The 17,183-nt window shown below is 37.3% G+C and overlaps 1 protein-coding gene across 1 annotated transcript in view; it reads left to right on the top strand.

Annotated features, from left to right (window-relative positions):
- Positions 1 to 17,183, top strand: part of RPS6KA3 (ribosomal protein S6 kinase A3) — a 78,784-nt gene that overhangs the window by 10,339 nt on the left and 51,262 nt on the right. Inside the window, exon 2 of the mRNA XM_075705031.1 lies at positions 2,753 to 2,809. Within this exon, the coding sequence (XP_075561146.1) occupies positions 2,753 to 2,809 (57 nt within the window). The remainder of the gene's footprint in view (positions 1 to 2,752; positions 2,810 to 17,183) is intronic.

Consider the following 17,183-nt stretch of genomic DNA (forward strand, 5'->3'; position numbering starts at 1 on the left):
CTTGGGTAGACCTATTTAAAAAGATCTTGCTAGTCCAGTGATCTGGCTCAGACATGACCGCATGGCGCACATGCTGATTTCTTGAGTTTGCTCCTAGTTCCAATAAGCGTGTTTGGAATGCATTGCTTGAATTCAACTGAAAAGTAACTGAAAGCAATGCAGGATTAAACAGGAAAACCAGATTGTACAAAAGAGTTCATTTGTGTTGCAAAAGTTTGCTGTGTTTTTTCTGGTAGACTGATAAAAGGTTGAAAAAGTCAATGAGGTTAAAGATTAGAGCCTTTTTAAAAACAGAGGTTGATCCTGCCTTTTTGTCTTCAAAGAGGGGCTTGTCTCAAATTTCTGATGGTGTGTTCCACTTTCAACTATGTTTCAGTTGCCTTAAAATAGTAAGCATGAAATCTTAAGGCTTACTGTGTAGTAAAATCTTACTTAACCTGCAGTTAATGTACATAATTATTCAGTGGAATGATTATTGTAGCAGGAATCACTATTTCTGAAAATCTGCATGTGGAGTCAGTTTAGAGCACATGGCTTTGATACACAAATTGCCCTATTTTAGGCCCCAGAGTTTAGCCATCATTATTTGTTAGGACATTATAGACTCCTCCTTTCCGGCTAAAGTCAATTGTCTTATTTGTTCTGCTGTTTTTTGTCTCATTTTTTCCTATTGACGAGATACTTTGGAAGCTATCTTGTAGCATGAACAGAATATAGAGATGTGTAGCTAAAATACAAATGTTAATTTAATTTAAACATATGCCATAGATTTGAGAAAAGGGAAGAGTATGTGACTTGTGGCCTTGATGGTAATGATATATGTATACACAATATGCTTCCTTGTAAACAGGCTTTATTAAAAACACTCATTTCTGTTACTTAGCTAAGCTGGTGTTTTTATGGTCTTCTATTTGATAATTTCAGTTTTTTATGTATCTTGAGGAAGGATAGTATAATATTCACTGTTTGTACGCTACAAGTAAAAGATGCTACAGTGAGGGGAATTTAGGCTTTTTGGAGCATCATCTCATCAAATTACCCTTAGCTGTACAACTAGAAGGTGTGATGCTGACTGCCCTTAACTGAGACAGCTTGTAAAGATTATATTCACCTCTGTAGTAACATATAACATGTCAAGCTGGCTTCTTACTAGTCCTCCCTCATGGAAAGATGACTTCTAGAGTAGACTGGAGTCATACTAGAAGTCTCTAGTATCTTCCTGAAGCCAGTTAAGAGGAGAAGATGTCAGTGTTACCATGTGCCAGAACTCTGTGCTGGAGACACAGTCAGAAGCTGAACCTGATTCCCCTCCCCATCCCCTCTGAGAAAAGAAAAAAAAAAAAAAAGAAAGAAAAAAAAAAAAAGCCTGTGTCATCTTTGGGCAATCCATAATTCTCATACTTTAGCTTTATCCAGCTGCATCTTTTAGCATTTTTTTTAAATGCTCAGGAGAAGACTTGATAAAGAGCTGGTGATCATCTGAGATTGCAATATTTGAAAATTAGAGTTCATAAGTTGTTAGGTTTTAATCTGTCGCTTCATGTAAAAGATTCTCCTACAGTCATGTGCAAGCTGGAAGACTCTATTAATCAGAAGTTGTTACAGAAAAATGTTAGGAAGGTTCCACACAAGAAGTCTGCTGAAAAAATGAACTCTGGGAAGGAAGGTGTAAATGAAGCTAAAATCTCTGAATCTCTGAGCAGCTTTTATTACCTTTCCAACATCTAGAAAATATGTATCCATACATGCATGCAACTTTAAGTAAATTAAGTTCTAAAAAAATAGATTAATTAGGCCTTGTGTTCTCCAGAGAAACAATGCATAAATTAACTTAAATTCTCCCTCCAATAGTAATGGAAGATGTAACGATTTTTAATCGTTTTTAATTTGTTTCTAAAATTATATTGAATTGCTGTTAAACTTTAGGAGCAAACTAAGAATTAATGCCCCACGTGATATCCTGTACCATAACTTAGGAAATACATATTTTTTCTTACAACTTGCTAATATTCATGCTTGTTGTTTAAGCAAGGTCATTCTAGGACTTTCTGGCAAAAATGTCTCTTAGAGATTCTCCAAGTATAGTATCACTGACAAGAAAAAGAACGCATTTGTTGACCAACAAGGTATATAAGCTTTTTTAAAATCTGTATAGCTGAATTCCAAATTCAAAAGCCTATTCCTGTATGGCTTTTTAGAATGGTCCTTAGAAAAGTACAGAAAGTAGTAAAAGCTGGCTAATAAAATTAGCACTGTCTTCATCGGTTTTATAAAGCTGTACTGTAGTTATAAGTGTTCTTGAAGTAGTTGCGATAGAGTAAGGACTGATTGTTGCTACCTAAGGTCTTGCTCTTAGAACCTGTTTATCTGTTCTTTGTTGTAGCTTTTTGCTGTTTGGCCTTCATCAGGTTTAACTCTTCTGCAGAAGTTGTAGTAGTGAAAATAATGTCTAGCTGTCTAGGTGTAAGGCTTCAAATGCTAGATTGTTTTATATATATTTCTTACTGTGACTTCATCCAGTTTGATAATACGTGAGGATCAAAGCAACCGTGGCATTGCGTGCCAGCAATATGTAGTCTTCCGTGTTTACTTTCAGTGTTTTGGGTTTTTTTTAATAGAATATGGAGAAGAATGTAGAACACTCTACACTTGATCCTGTAGAGTAGCATGCCATAAAAGCACATTTGCAATATATTTATTTCTCTACTTGGATTCAGCATTTCTAGTAACTTGCTATGTCTGGTTTTTACAGAATGGTCAGCAAATTGTGGATGAACCTATGGGAGAAGATGATATCAACCCACAAACTGTGAGTAAAAGATACACGTAATAAAGATAGATAGTACAATATTGTAGCACGCTGGTATCACTTAATTTACAGGCAGTTTGCCACTAAAGTTTTGTTGTTTAGGTTTACTTGACATGAAGTGCGATCTAGGATCCTGATATTTTTGAGGGAGGTTCTTTCTCGCTGACTCTTGTCTGGTTCACTATCCTACTGTTTGTTCTGATGAACTTTTATGGTTTCCCTAGTATTTTTGTATGATATAGAGTCTCCCTAGTATTTTTAATATGAGGTAGGCTTTCCTGTGGAAAGCACAAAGCTGGATCCGGTAGAAATTACAGTTGGCTTGGGAAGTGAGAAGGCTTGATAGTAAGATGTGGCTAGTTAGAGTATTTCTGAATAGGAAGGGAGGTTGAGCTCCTCTTTTGTTATCTTAGCAAACCTTGAAAACATGTAGTTCTTTTTTACTGTCCACTTTTCCTAGTGCCAGCAAGCAAAGCACTTCCATTGGCTTATGTTAGTCTCATCGGTGCATAGGTGAAAATATTTTACATCTATGAGTTCCAGAGTATGCTTTATTAATAGTTAAGGTTTCAGTTGTGGTCGTGTCACAGCAAAGGATTTTCTCATGGTTAAATTCCACACAGATTCCATTGCAGACACATGTGCACTTACTGTATGAAATACATTTCTTTCAGAGTGGCAGTGTATACCATAGCTTTCCCCTTCTAGTTTGATATGCAAGATGTAACAGCAGCTATCACCTTTGTTTTTCCATGCTGTCGTAAGATTTCTTGGCAGTATCTATCTGTGCCCTTTTGTTGCTAGCATTAGTAATTTCATATTTTCCTTATTGACCTGCGTAAAACTAGTTTATTTGCATAATAAATCTTGATTAGCCTGGAAGATTCTTTCTATTGCCTTTCTCCATAGAACCAAGAAACCAAGATACAAAGTTTTAGGTCTTCTTCCTGGGCTTTCAGTTGAAAAGTTCAAAAGTGTCACATTGGAGCGCATTCAAAAATAGCAAAGCTAGTGCATTAAGTCCCAGGGGTTTCCTAAGTCTTGTCTCTGTTGATGTGGATTCTAACTTTCCTCTTGTGTTACTAATTTGGCTAAGTTGGAGTGGAAAAGAACTTCTGTTCATTGGTTTGGAGCTGACAAAGCTAAGAGCTCCACAAATGTTTGCATGGAGATACTTGAAGATGATACCTGTAGGTATCAATTTAGATGGTGACTTAAGACCCCTCCCCTGCCTAAGATAAGATACTAAATGCTGAAATGTGCTTAGTGAAATTTTCGTAATGTTGGAACAGCCAAAGCCAGAGGCTGAACTATTAATGTAGATCTTGAGTGTTTGCTGTAAATCAGATCTGGACAGTAAGATTAGAGAGCTCTGAGCTAATGCATTGTGAAGCACACATAGGCGTAGAGTGGTCACTCTGAGCTTGAACTAGCAAGTGCACACAAAAAAAACCAGGTATTTATCCCTTTTTTCTTCCTTCCCAATAGCTTTTTTTTTTTCTTTTAATTTCAGCTATCTGTAAATTCTAAAAGCCCATACCTCATATTCCTTTCTGCTTTCAGTTTTCAGTAGTCTTTCAAGGGAAGATCAAGGGTGAGGAAGGACTGTGAAACTTTAGTTTTCATTGCTTTTCTAACTGAGAAGCATTAATCAAAGAAATTCTTAACCCAGGCTGCTTGAAAATAGAGGTTGATGCTAAAGAAAAATCAGAGTCAGGAAGTTCATTGATAATTCAAGTTCCTTATCTTCATGTCAAACTTGCAGTTTACAAAATTTCATAATGTGAAGATACCAGTGAGTTCAGGTTTCTTACTGCAATGATGTGACTTTTTCTCAGACATGAAGGTAACTTTGGTGTTTACCTGTAGTTTTGTGTTAGCGAGTACTAGCTGACTGTTAAGCGTGGTGATAAATGGCCTTACCAATAAAACACAATTTCTGGAACTCCACATTTGGTTGTAGTTCAGGGTTCATATGCTAGTATTGCATATTGTGCAGACTTCAACTTGTGGTCAGATGGTCAAAGCTGTTTCCATCTATGCAGCGTGGATATAATTACAATGCCATAGCAGTTTTTCTCTCTGCTGAAGTTGTGGACAGAGCCAGTTTAGGTAATGAGTGGAGTTGCCTTTCCCATGCTTGTCTTCAAACATACCGGTAATAGATGTAGCTCTTAAGCTGATATGAAAATTAGGAGATTAAAAGCCTGCACTACATAACTGCTTTTGATTCCTCCCATACCGTGCAAGGCTCTGCTGTCTTTAACACAGGGTGAAGGAACAAGGCGAGTGCTGACAGATTACTCTAAAGTAGTGTAAACGAGTAAGAAAGGAACGATATTTGTGTGGTTAGAAGGCAACACCAGAAGGACCTAACTTGTTCTAATATTCTGCATAGCATAGCCTGCAGTGCTTACTTGAATTCTTGTTTGAACTAGAACATTTGTTTTTGAGAAAGTGTTCAGTTTTGGTTTGGTTTGTTAATTTATTCTGAATAGTGCCATCTCTTGATGATAATTTCCTTGTTTTGAGACTGTAACTTCGCCTTCTTCCTCTGAGCTTTTTGGGTTTGTGTTTATCTGCTAAAAGTATATTCTTTATCTATTGTATTGGGTTTACATGACAAGGTTTTGGTAGTGGGGGGGGTGGCCCACCGTGCAGAACAGAGCCAGTTCTGGCTGGCTCCAAAATGGGCCCACCACTGGCCAAAGCAGAGCCCATCAACAAGGAGGGGCAGTGTGAGAGTGGCTGGGTGGGTGTCTGGCAGCCAGACAAGGTTAACCCACCACAGCTATCAAATTTCTCTTTCAAGAATTTATAACTGCAGGATTATTTACAAACGGTTTCCTGTACTTCCTTCAGACATTTCCAAACTGCTGCCTTTTGGGGGATCAACCTATTTTAACACAATATCATAGAATCATTTAGGTCCCTAAGTGCCACATCTACATGTCTTTTAAATACCTCCAGGGATGGCAACTCCACCACTTCCCCGGGAAACCTGTTCCAATGCTTGACAACCCTTTCAGTGAAGAAATTTCTCCTAATACCCAATCTAAACCTCCCCTGGCACAACTTGAGGCCATTTCCTCTTGTCCTATCACTTGTTACTTGGGAGGAGAGACTGACATCCACCTCGCTACAGCCTCCTTTCAGGTAGTTGCAGAGAGTGATGAGGTCTGCCCCCTCAGCCTCCTCTTCTCCAGGCTAAACAACCCCAGTTCTCTCAGCTGCTCCTCATAGGACTTGTGCTCTAGACCCTTCACCAGCTTCGTTGCCCTTCTCTGGACACGCTCCAGCACCTCAGGGTCTTTCTTGTAGTGAGGGGCCCAGAACTGAGCACAGTAATCGACGTGCAGCCTCACCAGTGCCAAGTAGAGGGGGACGATCACTTCCCTGCTCCTGCTGGCCACACTATTCCTGACACAAGCCAGGATGCTGTTGGCCTTCTTGGCCGCCTGGGCACACTGCTAGTGTTGCATGGGGTTGTTGTGACCGAAGTGCAGGACTCGGCACTTGGCCTTATTGAACCTCATACAATTGACCTCGACCTGTCTATCCAGCCTGTCCAGATCCCTCTGTAGAGCCTTCGGGCTCACAAGCAGATCAACCGTCCCGCCCAACTTGGTGTTGCCTGCAAACTTACTGAGGGTGCACTCACTCCCCTCATCCAGATCATTGATAAAGATATTAAACAGAACTGGCCCCGGTACTGAATCCTGGGGAACACCACTTGTGACCGGCCACCAGCTGGATTTAACTCCATTCACCACAACTCTTTGGGCCCTGCCACCCAGCCAGTTTTTAACCTAGCAAAGAGTAAGCCCATCCAAGCCATGAACAGCCAGTTTCTCCAGGAGAATGCTGTGGGAAATGGTGTCAAAGGCTTTACTAAAGTCCAGGTAGACAACAACCACAGCCTTTCCCTCATCCACTAAGTGGGTCATCTTGTCTTAGAAGGAGATCAGGTTAGTCAAGCAGGACCTGTCTTTCATAAACCTGTGCTGACTGGGCCTGATACGACCATCAAAAAATTAAAACCTTTCTGCAATATTCTTTCTGTCATGCTTGAGCTACTTGGTTAAGATTGTTTTAGCTTTTTAATGCCTCAGACCAGTATTTGAGGAATTTATTTTGCATTTATTTCTAGGTTGTGGTGACGAAAAGGTTGCCCATAGTGATGTAAAATAATCTTGGGTTTTTTACACAAAAAATTACTACCACTGCTCAGTCAGTTATAGCTGGAAGCTAGCCTTTGCTGTCTGTCAGCTAATGAAATACTGCTTCAGCTGAGATGCGATATTCTTTCAGTGCTTCCTATCTGTTTTTGGCGCAAGATAAAGACTAATTTTAACTTAGCACTGAAACTTGTTTAAATTCTTCTGTTGAACTTTGCATTGAAATGGACTTAGAGCATTTACATGGTCACTGACAATTTATGAAATTTCTCAGCTGTAACTGAGGAGAGTAGAGTGAACAGGCCTAGCATGTACTAGTACATCAGGTAAGAAGACAAAATATTGTCCTGGTTTCATCTGGGATGGAGTTCATTTTCTTCCCAGTAGCTGGCATAGTGCTGTGTTTTGGATTTAGTATGAGAATAATGTTGATAACACACTGATGTTTTAGTTGTTTCAAAGTAGTACTGACGCTAGTCAAGGACTTTTCAGCTTCCTATGCTCTGCCAGGTGCATAAGAAGCTGGGAGGAGGCGCAGCCAAGCTAGTTGATCCAAACTGACCAAAGGGCTATTCCATACCATATGACATGATGCTCAGCATAGAAGCTGGGGGGCAGGGATCACTGCTTGGGGACGGGCTGGGCATCGGTCGGTGGGCAGTGAGTGGTTGCATCACATGTTTTTCGTGGGTTTTGTTCCTCTTCTTGTTGTTTTCCTTTTCACCATTTTTTAAAAATTATTATTACTATTATTTTTTTTTATTTTATTTTATTTCAATTATTGAACTGTTCTTATCTCAACCCACAAGTTTTCTTACTTTTGCCCTTCTGATTCTCTCCCCCATCCCACCAGGGATGGGAGGGTGAGCAAGCGGCTTTGTGGTGCTCAGTTGCTTGCTGGGGTTAAACCACGACATGTATTTGGGTAGGTGTGTAAGGTATGCGTGTTCAGGATAGAGAGAGAGTTACCATAGTTCTGTGGAGATAGAAGGCGAAAACTTGAAATACTGCATCCTTTTGCTGTCTTAAGTGTTTGGATAGTATGCTGATAATGCAAATCAGATAAGAAATTTAAAATAAATATTAAAGCCGAAAACAGTTTTATCTACATAGGAAGTCTCTCTAGTATTCTGCATATCCAAACGTAAATTTCATTTAGTTACATCCCTGTGCTTTAGGTCAAAAGTAAAGCTAATTGACAGGAGAGTCTGAGTTGCATAGCTTTAATTCAACTTTAGTAGTTTGTTTTAAGAAAAGCAGGAGCTATAATAGTGTGTGCCTTTCTGAGGAGTCCAAGATGCTGTATGGTTCAAAGTCTTGCTCCTCTTAAAAGAGGAATCATTCAGTATTCTAGTTTTATTACAATTAATATACTGGTTATATCTGGATTCATAGCTTGTTGTCAATATTTTTTATCTGATGTATCTCATAAATTATCTGGGTCCAGCAGGAAATAATTGTAAGAACAAGTAAACAACTGGCTGAAGCTTGACCTAATGTGAAAGCTTAAGTGAACATTACTGAAAGAGGGGAAGCTATTTAAAGCCTTCTATTTGCTGCCTTTCTCACTCTTGTGCTGTCTACCATTGCTTTCTGTATCTCTGTGTCCATAGAGATTGAGTAAATTAACTGAGCAAATTAATTGTTTTAAGCTCTTACAATCATGATGCATGCTTCTCTACTAGCTAAAGCTAACCAGAAACTGCAGCTGGTCCAGGAAGTAGCTTCCCATTTTGTATATATGTGAAGAGCATATTGTGTGTGCTGTGTTCTTTGTTCTGTTCTGTTATCTGGATTCAATTTCGCTGTTGAAACACTTAGTACAACTGATGTATTACCATTGCACTCTACTAGCTTAAGCATAATTATTAAACATACAAAAATACTAGGTTCCAAGCATTTGTGAAAAGTTGTTTTCAGTAATACTGTCTAAGTTGCAGAAAAACTCACATGTATTTAATTTTCGTAACCTGCAAGGACTGAAGATTACTTTTTCATGCTTTGGTAAAACTTTAAACAAAATGCTACTTCTAAATAAGCAGAATTAAAGCATACATAGAATTAAATAGAACTAAAGTGTAAAGCAGTATATTAAAATGTGATGATCTGGATGATAAAAACTTAAATCTCAGTAGCTGTCATCCTCTTCCTAAAAGTATGTAACTAACATAACTAAGACTGTAGTCAGTGGGTAGTCAAAAGGTAGCGTAAGAAATGCTTGCAAAGAAAAGTCAGTAGTTAAAAACGTCTTTTTCATTTATTTTTCTCTAATAGAATTTATATAAAACAACTGTGTGCAGTCAGGAGAGATGAAAATTATGACCTCTGTCTTGCCAGTGTTTAAATAGAAGAGTTTATAAGGAAAACGTGATCTTAGAAAAGGCTTTAAGATATATTAGAAAAATAATTTGAAGCATGTGGGCAATATAGTCTCTTCGAAGTACTGAACTTGATCAGTCAATTATATGTAGTAATAACATTGAGATTCTGTATTATACGTGAATGTATACTGCACAATTTACCTCAATTTTTAATATTATAGCATTGTACTAGTGAGAACTCTTAGTTTCAAAAACTTTATTTGCATTTTGGCAGGTTGAAGCACTGTTTCAGGACTGCTCCAAACTTCTGTTGGATATTGCTTTTTGGGTGCTCAGTAACAGTTTCTGATTACAAGAAAAATCGTGTATTAACATGACCATGAACATATTTCTGATGATCATTTTGATATGTTTGTTTTCCTTTTGCTGGCATAACTTTTACATTTCAATTTTCTGTGTATGTATTTTTTTTAATATTTTGCTGTAAATTCTTGACTCTGTGGTAGAGGTTGTAAGACATAACTAGAATTTCTTAAATATTACACAAATATTTGGGTTCACAAGTATTTATAGACTGCTGCGTTTGGGATTTCTCATTTTTTTACAGACTGATACTTAATTTTAGCTGAAATAACTACTTGGATAGCTTATCAGTAGTAAAACAGTGACAGGTTAATATTTTTGTAGTTTTACTGAGAGATGAGGTATACAGTCAAGTTATTCTTTCATATTGCTTACACATTCTTGAATGTGTAATTGTTGCCTGTTCATATGGAAATCAAACTGAGGAAGCTTTCTTTGCAGCCATAGTAATGCAATTGTTTGAAACCATAATATTACGTAATTCAGTATAACACCATGTTCCTTGTTATGAAGTAAGTTGTAGTTTCTGTTAAAGCCAGATGATAACCTGGCCATCTAATGAAACAGTGTCCACTGTGTAATGCAGTGAAGGAAACAATCTGGGTTACAAATACTAAACTTGGACTTTAGGGTGGGCCGTAAGTCTTACATTCCTTCTAATGTATTTTACTAAATATATTTAAATAGATGTACACACATATTTAATTCTATTTTACAGGCAAATATCTTGATTTTTGAACAAATAAGTTTCCCAAGCAAACCATTTACATCTGTAAAACTTGAACCCAGTTATTCCCTTCTCCATGCCCAGATTTCCTTTGTAAAAGGCAGAATACATTTTTTCCATCTAATGTAATGAAATTGGAAGTTCATTATCTTCCAAAGCACTGTGCTGTGCTGCAACTTGGATGAATTTTGGTAGAATCTTACAGTGAAGTGATTGCATCTTACCCGTGTAAGAATGGACTTAGTGGTCCTCATGTAAGAAGTTGTAGACAAGGCATAGTTTTTAGTCTGAGATGTTAACTGTTAGATATCAAACACATATAAAGAAGGCAAACCCTGGAATATTTTTTCCCCCAAGGTGTCATTGAGGGTTGGGGAAAGGTTACAGAAAAACTTTTTCATTGATGTCTTCTAATGGATTTTCTGAGTGGCTTATTTTGTACTTAGTGTCTTAGGTGCAGCATACTTTCTGGATCTTAGTCAGAAAATTGAATAATTTGAGAGTGTAAGCAACGTTAGAAGTCAAGCTGCTTACTTGTTACATGAAGAGAAAACAGATGGTAGCCCTGAAAAGCCTGTAAACTAGCAGATGGAAACTGCCACACCCCCTGATTAATAGAATATTGCTGCTTTGGCTATACAAACATATTTATTATGAAGAGAAGTACATTACTCAGCTTCTGAAAACTCAAAAAAATAGCTCGCTGTTCCTCAACTGTTGCCCTTGATCAAATGAGGGCTTTTCATTCGTTATGTGTACTCCATCTTTGTTTTTTCCAGATAATTGAAGGCAATCCATACTACAGAGCCTTGCTTGTCTAGCAGCATAAAGACTTACTTTGCATTATTACACTTCTCGGACTGACAGTATAGGAAGATTGTCAGTCTGTCTAATGGACTCCACTTAGAGGAAATGCTTCAGCTCGTTCTGATTATGTGTAAAAGTGAGCATCCCACCGTGGTGTGCACATTTTGTTTAACAAAACTTCTGGATTCCCACATGTTCTCTACTGCTTTGAGAGTTCCTCCAGCATCTTTCAGTTCTCCTACTCTCTGTGGAGGCTGTGAGCCCCATTCTCTTGAATGTCTGGACAGCAAATCTGATCACATTTTCTCTTCATTTTTGTAAATTCAGAGCATCCAATTTAAAAGAAGAGGAGGGGAAGGTGAAAGATGAACTCATTTTATACTTCTGTATTAGAGGACAAAATGTGTTGTGCAAGTGAGTTCTGCAATTGACAGAACTGTCACTGACGGGCGCAGCAAATTCCTTTTGTTTTGGAGACAGTTGTGTTTCATGATAAACATGTATAATACAAATCCTTATCAAAGACTTCAAGGTAAGGGGAGCAATTTGCTGGAGCAATTTGTTCTTGTTGTCACAGACTTCCCTGTTGGGGACTGCTGCCCTCTAACCTGTCTCCTTCTCATACGAAGGAATATTTAAAAAGGGCAAGCTCTCTTCTCAGAGATTCTCAAAATGAATTATGTAGCATATATCTTAATGTTTCTGGTTGGCTGGTAGTGCTCTTTGGGAACCATGCAGGCTTTATTCTCCCAGAACACAAGAAATTTCTTCCACCTGCTGCAGACCCATGCCAGTTATAGGAGAACTATTGTTGTGAAGTAACCCCGCTGACCCCGAGCACTGTGCTTTGTACTTCACTGGGAGGTCACATAAAAGGTTTGGGAGAGCACTAGTCAGTAATTGTACGAATGCTGCAGTTGAAATGCCTTATTCCTGTCACCCTTAGCAGATACAGCTCATCTGCAGCAGAATACACTTACACCCGTACAAGAAAAAGAGAAGAAAACGGTTATTTACCCACAATATCTTCTCAGCTTTAAAGAACATGATAGTTAGTGTAGGTCTTACGGCTCTCCTTGCTATCATAAAGTTTAATTTAGTGATTTGGAGATTCCTGATCACTCTGCTTTTAGTGCATTCACACATGTTCTTTACAAGGTAAGGCAGAGAGCTTGAATGGTCTCCCATTTATTTATCTACATTTTTTTCAAGTCTTCAAACTGTAAACAATTATATTGCTGTTAAACTGCAATTCTTGCGCTATTTCAGTTTTGAGGAGGAAGTAGCTGGAAGTTTAAAACAATTGAGGAGAGGAAAGCTTCAAGTAATTTTTGTACCATTTATGAAATACTTGAAATCCTTGTGTTGCAGTGACCTCCTTGTGTTCAAGAAGCTTTGTTTATCCCGAAACAAATATTGAATCATTTTTCATGATGTGTTACTGCTGTTGTAGTAGAGGCTGTTTCATCCAAAAAGGCTGTAATATACTGGAATGTAAAAAGTACATTGTAATTGAGGACTCAAGGTGTAGTGATAGTTACTGAATGCCTGTGTAATCTATAATAATAATTGTATGTATTCAGTACATAGAATTTGAAAGATCCATCCCTGTGGATATGACATAAATAAAGACCTAGAACACAGAAAAGGCACATTTTTCAGGCATGAGGGGCCTGTATTTCATCTCTGCATTTGGGCAAGATGTTCTTCGCTCATGCTGGGGAAATGTATAACCCAGGTTTTAAAGACAAAGTTAGAAACTGATACTGTAGACAGCCAGGATGTGGTACAGAGATAGAAGCAACATGTTCTGTCACTTAAAAATAAATAAATTACTGGCTTTGTGCTCTGAAGAGGAATTAAAATCTTAACAAAAATTGCAGTAATCCAGGTATTTGTTAGAACCCAATCAAGGGAAGTAGTTTGGAGAGTTGGTTTGTTTTAAAGTCGTGTGCAGGAAGAAGTACTGTATTTTGCTGTATGTTTCCTTTGGTACAGTCACAAAATGGGATCACCTGGATCTGTTTATAGCCGAGTACTTGTATATGCCTTTGACTAAATGTTGTAACTTGCCTTTATTTATTGCTTGAAGAAAGGCAGTCTTGCCTCATATTTTAATGGAGCATGCACTGTGTAATTCAGTGTTTTTAATAAATATCAAAAAAGCTGAAGATACTGTCAGTATTCAGAACAATAACTTCCATAGCAGATCTAGAGAGAGATCAAATTAAAAACTTCATCTCTAGCTGTTCAAAGTAATTAGATTGAATTCTAATTCTTAGAAACATTTGAGTTTTTTTAAACATTGAAAGAAAGCTTAGGTATTTTTATTACTTTAAGAAATTTTTCACTCTCTACAGAGCAATATAATATTGGTGCATAAGTCAGACATTCGAGCTGGGCGATCCAATTCAAATAATTTCTGCAGTCTGTCTTGGCCTAACCTCTATAACATCTGTGTAGCATTTTCTATGTGCAGGATTTCAAAGGGCTATGCGTAAGGTCCATTTGGTCCCCTAACAACTCTAGTAAATAAAAATAGTCATTAAGCGTAAGCATACTGCATTCTCTGCATTGAAGTCTAAAAAGTAGTGATATGATATTTTAAAACATTTTGTAAAATTAAGTTAAAATTCATAAAAAATACAATTCTCACATGTAGGACTTAAAATAGTTGCTATTCTGCTTAACTAGTGAAATGTTGCATAGTAGCATGATTTCTGAAATAGATGTTGAACTTTTTTGTTCTTTTCTGGGAGCCAGGGATAAATAACATCTGCAACAGCATGTTGCTATCGGACAATTTGTTTAAGTTTCCTGTGGTGCTGATCTCTACAGCATCAGCAACATGAGTACCCACTGCTGCCCAGTTTTTCTTTACCTTGGGGGGGGGGGGGGGGGGGGGGGGGTAAAAAAAAAGAAAAATCAATGTCTGGGTTTGGTCCCCCCTGTCGTTGTTGTCCCCCCCTTCCCTTGGACCTCTTCCCCCCCTTTCTCTCTCCCCACCCCCCAACTGTGTCTGACTTGCCTGACAGGAAATTTTCTAATTGCCGGAACAGCTGGCCACAGCAAAAACGCCAGGGTTGGTCTTCCCTGCTAGACTTATGATCGCTCAGTCAGAAAATCCAAACATCATGGTTTCTTAGTCATGTTTAAGTTTCTGGCTCTACGTGTTCGTTCTATTCGGGTGAGCTTAGTTTCTTATTTAAAAGAATAAGGAGAAAAAGGGAAAATTTTATTTTAATTAAACTTCTATTTCAAAGCAATTTTAGTCTTTTGCTGCTTTGGGATCAATGCCGTCTGTATACAAAGCCTTTTGTATTTTCTTTCCGGGAAAAAAAAAAAAGTTTGTGGTGTGCTCATATTTTGTAGAAGTTTCTAAGGTACCTGTTGACAATTTTGCCTTATTGGGAAATTTTTACCTGTATGAAAATACTGTAAAACTTACTTTTTTTCCTCCAGAAATGTATGAGCTTAGCCATATGTTAAGTTTTCTCACTGAGAGTCTAGTTTTATTAAAAATGTTTGCATTTTTAAAATTAATACTTAGTGGTTGTTTTAATAGTTACATTTTCATGTAGTACTTTAAAGTGTAAAAGATGGTTATGTGTGGAGTGACAGTTAAAATAACTCAGGCTTATTAATATCTTAAACTTCTGAAAATGATATTAAGAATAGTGATGCTTGCTTACGTTACAGTTAATGTTATGGTTATTTCAACTTTTAAATGATAATTTAGTCATAGCAGATATTTAATTTGTACAGTTTGTCTTGTTGATGAGCATATATTTAAACATAAAAGTTTTTTTTAAGTTGAGGAAAATCTCTAGTGGAGAACTGTATTATCCCAAGCACTGTTTCTGAACTATTTAACAATACATGTAAACATGCAATGTGATAGAGCATTTTATCGTTGAAACTCAAATCACTTTTAATGTTTCTCCTCCTGTAAGTCTGCAAATGCTTTTCGGGGCGGGGGGGTGGGGACGGGACGGACACCACACAACCAACCAAACAAAAACCAAACCTTCTTGTGTACTGTCTTAACATCTTAAGTGAAGCAGGTCTACTAAGTTGTAAGTAAAAGGGATAGTAATTTAACACCTACTAGCCTAGGTACTGGTTTAAACTTTGCAATATGCATTAGAAAATGAAATTGAATTTGCTTGCAATAACTGAAACACTAAAACAAGACATGCATGTAAAACAATAGAATATAGGCTGCATTCTATACAGGTTTTTGTAATGTAAACCTTGTAAAATCAACATTTATCAACTCGTAGTCCTGAATTATAGTTCTTTTCCACAGGCAACATGAAAGGTCTATTCCTTAGAAGTCTCTGATCAAAAAAAAGTGACATTTTATCTACTTAACGGCAGCTTGATTATATTGTCTTTAACATTCTGTTGATTTTAAAATGCTAGACAGTGCAGCCCATGTAAATTTTGGAGAATATTTAGGCTATTATCTCAATAAAACAGGAATCATAGCTTTCATAGATTAGTGCTGCATATGCTTGTGGATTTTTTTTTTTTTTAAACTTTGAATTATCTTTTTTAATTGCGATGCTCTGAAATGTTAGTGCTTACAAAGTAGGAACAAAACCTACATCAAAGTTACTGGGAAATGAAAGTTCCACCCAATTAATATTTTTTCCAATGCTGACACGCACAGTCTCGTTCATGAGATAATTTCATGGTGTTTGATCAAAAGAGAATTGCATTACAAAACTGCTTTTTGTGACCAACACTGAGCTTTTACAGGAATCCCTCAGCTTTACCTGCTAAACAACCTACTGCTCCCAGTTCCTTTGGGAAGGAAGGAGTAGAGTCCTAGTTCTGTCCTGGCCTTTGTGTTTTCATTCTGAGGAGGGAAAGCATCTTCAGAATTACCCTCCCAGCCTGGCCAGTCATGTTTATCCCAAGGGCCTCACCTACCCTTTGACTTGTTGCTCTGGGACAGGACTCATTCTGCAAACTCCTATCTTGCTTCATCTGTAACACTAAAAGAATGGGAGGAGCTCAGTCTCAGTAACCAGGTCTGCAGTCTTCGTTATGTGAGTTGGCTACCTGGAACAAATGTGGACGTAGACGTCCTTCTAGATCTCAAAACTGTTGTAGTAGAAAGCCAGGAGTGGAAAAGAGTAGAATGTATAGAGAGTAAAGAATAAATACATAAATACAGTGATTTTTTTTCATCATCTCTATACATTGGTTCTCTCTTAGACAGACACTTAACAATTCAAGAATTTAAAAAAAACAAACCTGAAACTAAACATTTGTAAATAGAGTTTGCTTTTAGGGAATCTTATTTTCTGTCAGGTAAAACAATAGATGCCATTTGTAACAAGTAATTTGATGTCAGTTGAAAGTGTAAGTTCTTCCATCTTTTAAAAAGAAGCAAAAGCATAAATTGTGAAAAGCCTGTATTTGACACCAAATGTCCACATTAATTAGAACTTACTTCTGCTCTATCCTTGCTTTTCTTTGATACTAGTGTAAAACAGACAACATAGAATATCCTTAAAACAGCTTGACTTAATTTTATGCATGGTGGTGCTTTGCTTTTTGTTGTATTAGAATAATTACTACTTCAAAAGCAGCATTTTTAATCAGCTTTTGAGAACAATTGTTTGTGTACAAGCATTTAAGTAACCATTAGTTCTATTAAATGGTTCAAATTGAGTATTAGTCGCAAATAAAAGGAATGGGTTTTATTCCATGGTTTAGCTCACTAACATTACTTAGTGAAGTAGTGGGAGATTGTGACGTGTTTCTTGGACATTGAATTTTTTTTTTTAAAGGCAGTTTTGAATTTGAAGTAGGAGTATAATGAGTATAGAATGTATGAACATATACAGAAGGTGTTTGAGATGTTTTAAAAATACTTTGACTGTTGCACTCCTCACATTTTTAACTCCTGTTGTTAACCTAATAAAAAATTCCATAAGCCCTAATACAAAAGGTAAAAGTAATTG

Source organism: Pelecanus crispus, chromosome 1, assembly GCF_030463565.1.
Source record: "Pelecanus crispus isolate bPelCri1 chromosome 1, bPelCri1.pri, whole genome shotgun sequence".
Classification (NCBI taxonomy): domain Eukaryota; kingdom Metazoa; phylum Chordata; class Aves; order Pelecaniformes; family Pelecanidae; genus Pelecanus; species Pelecanus crispus.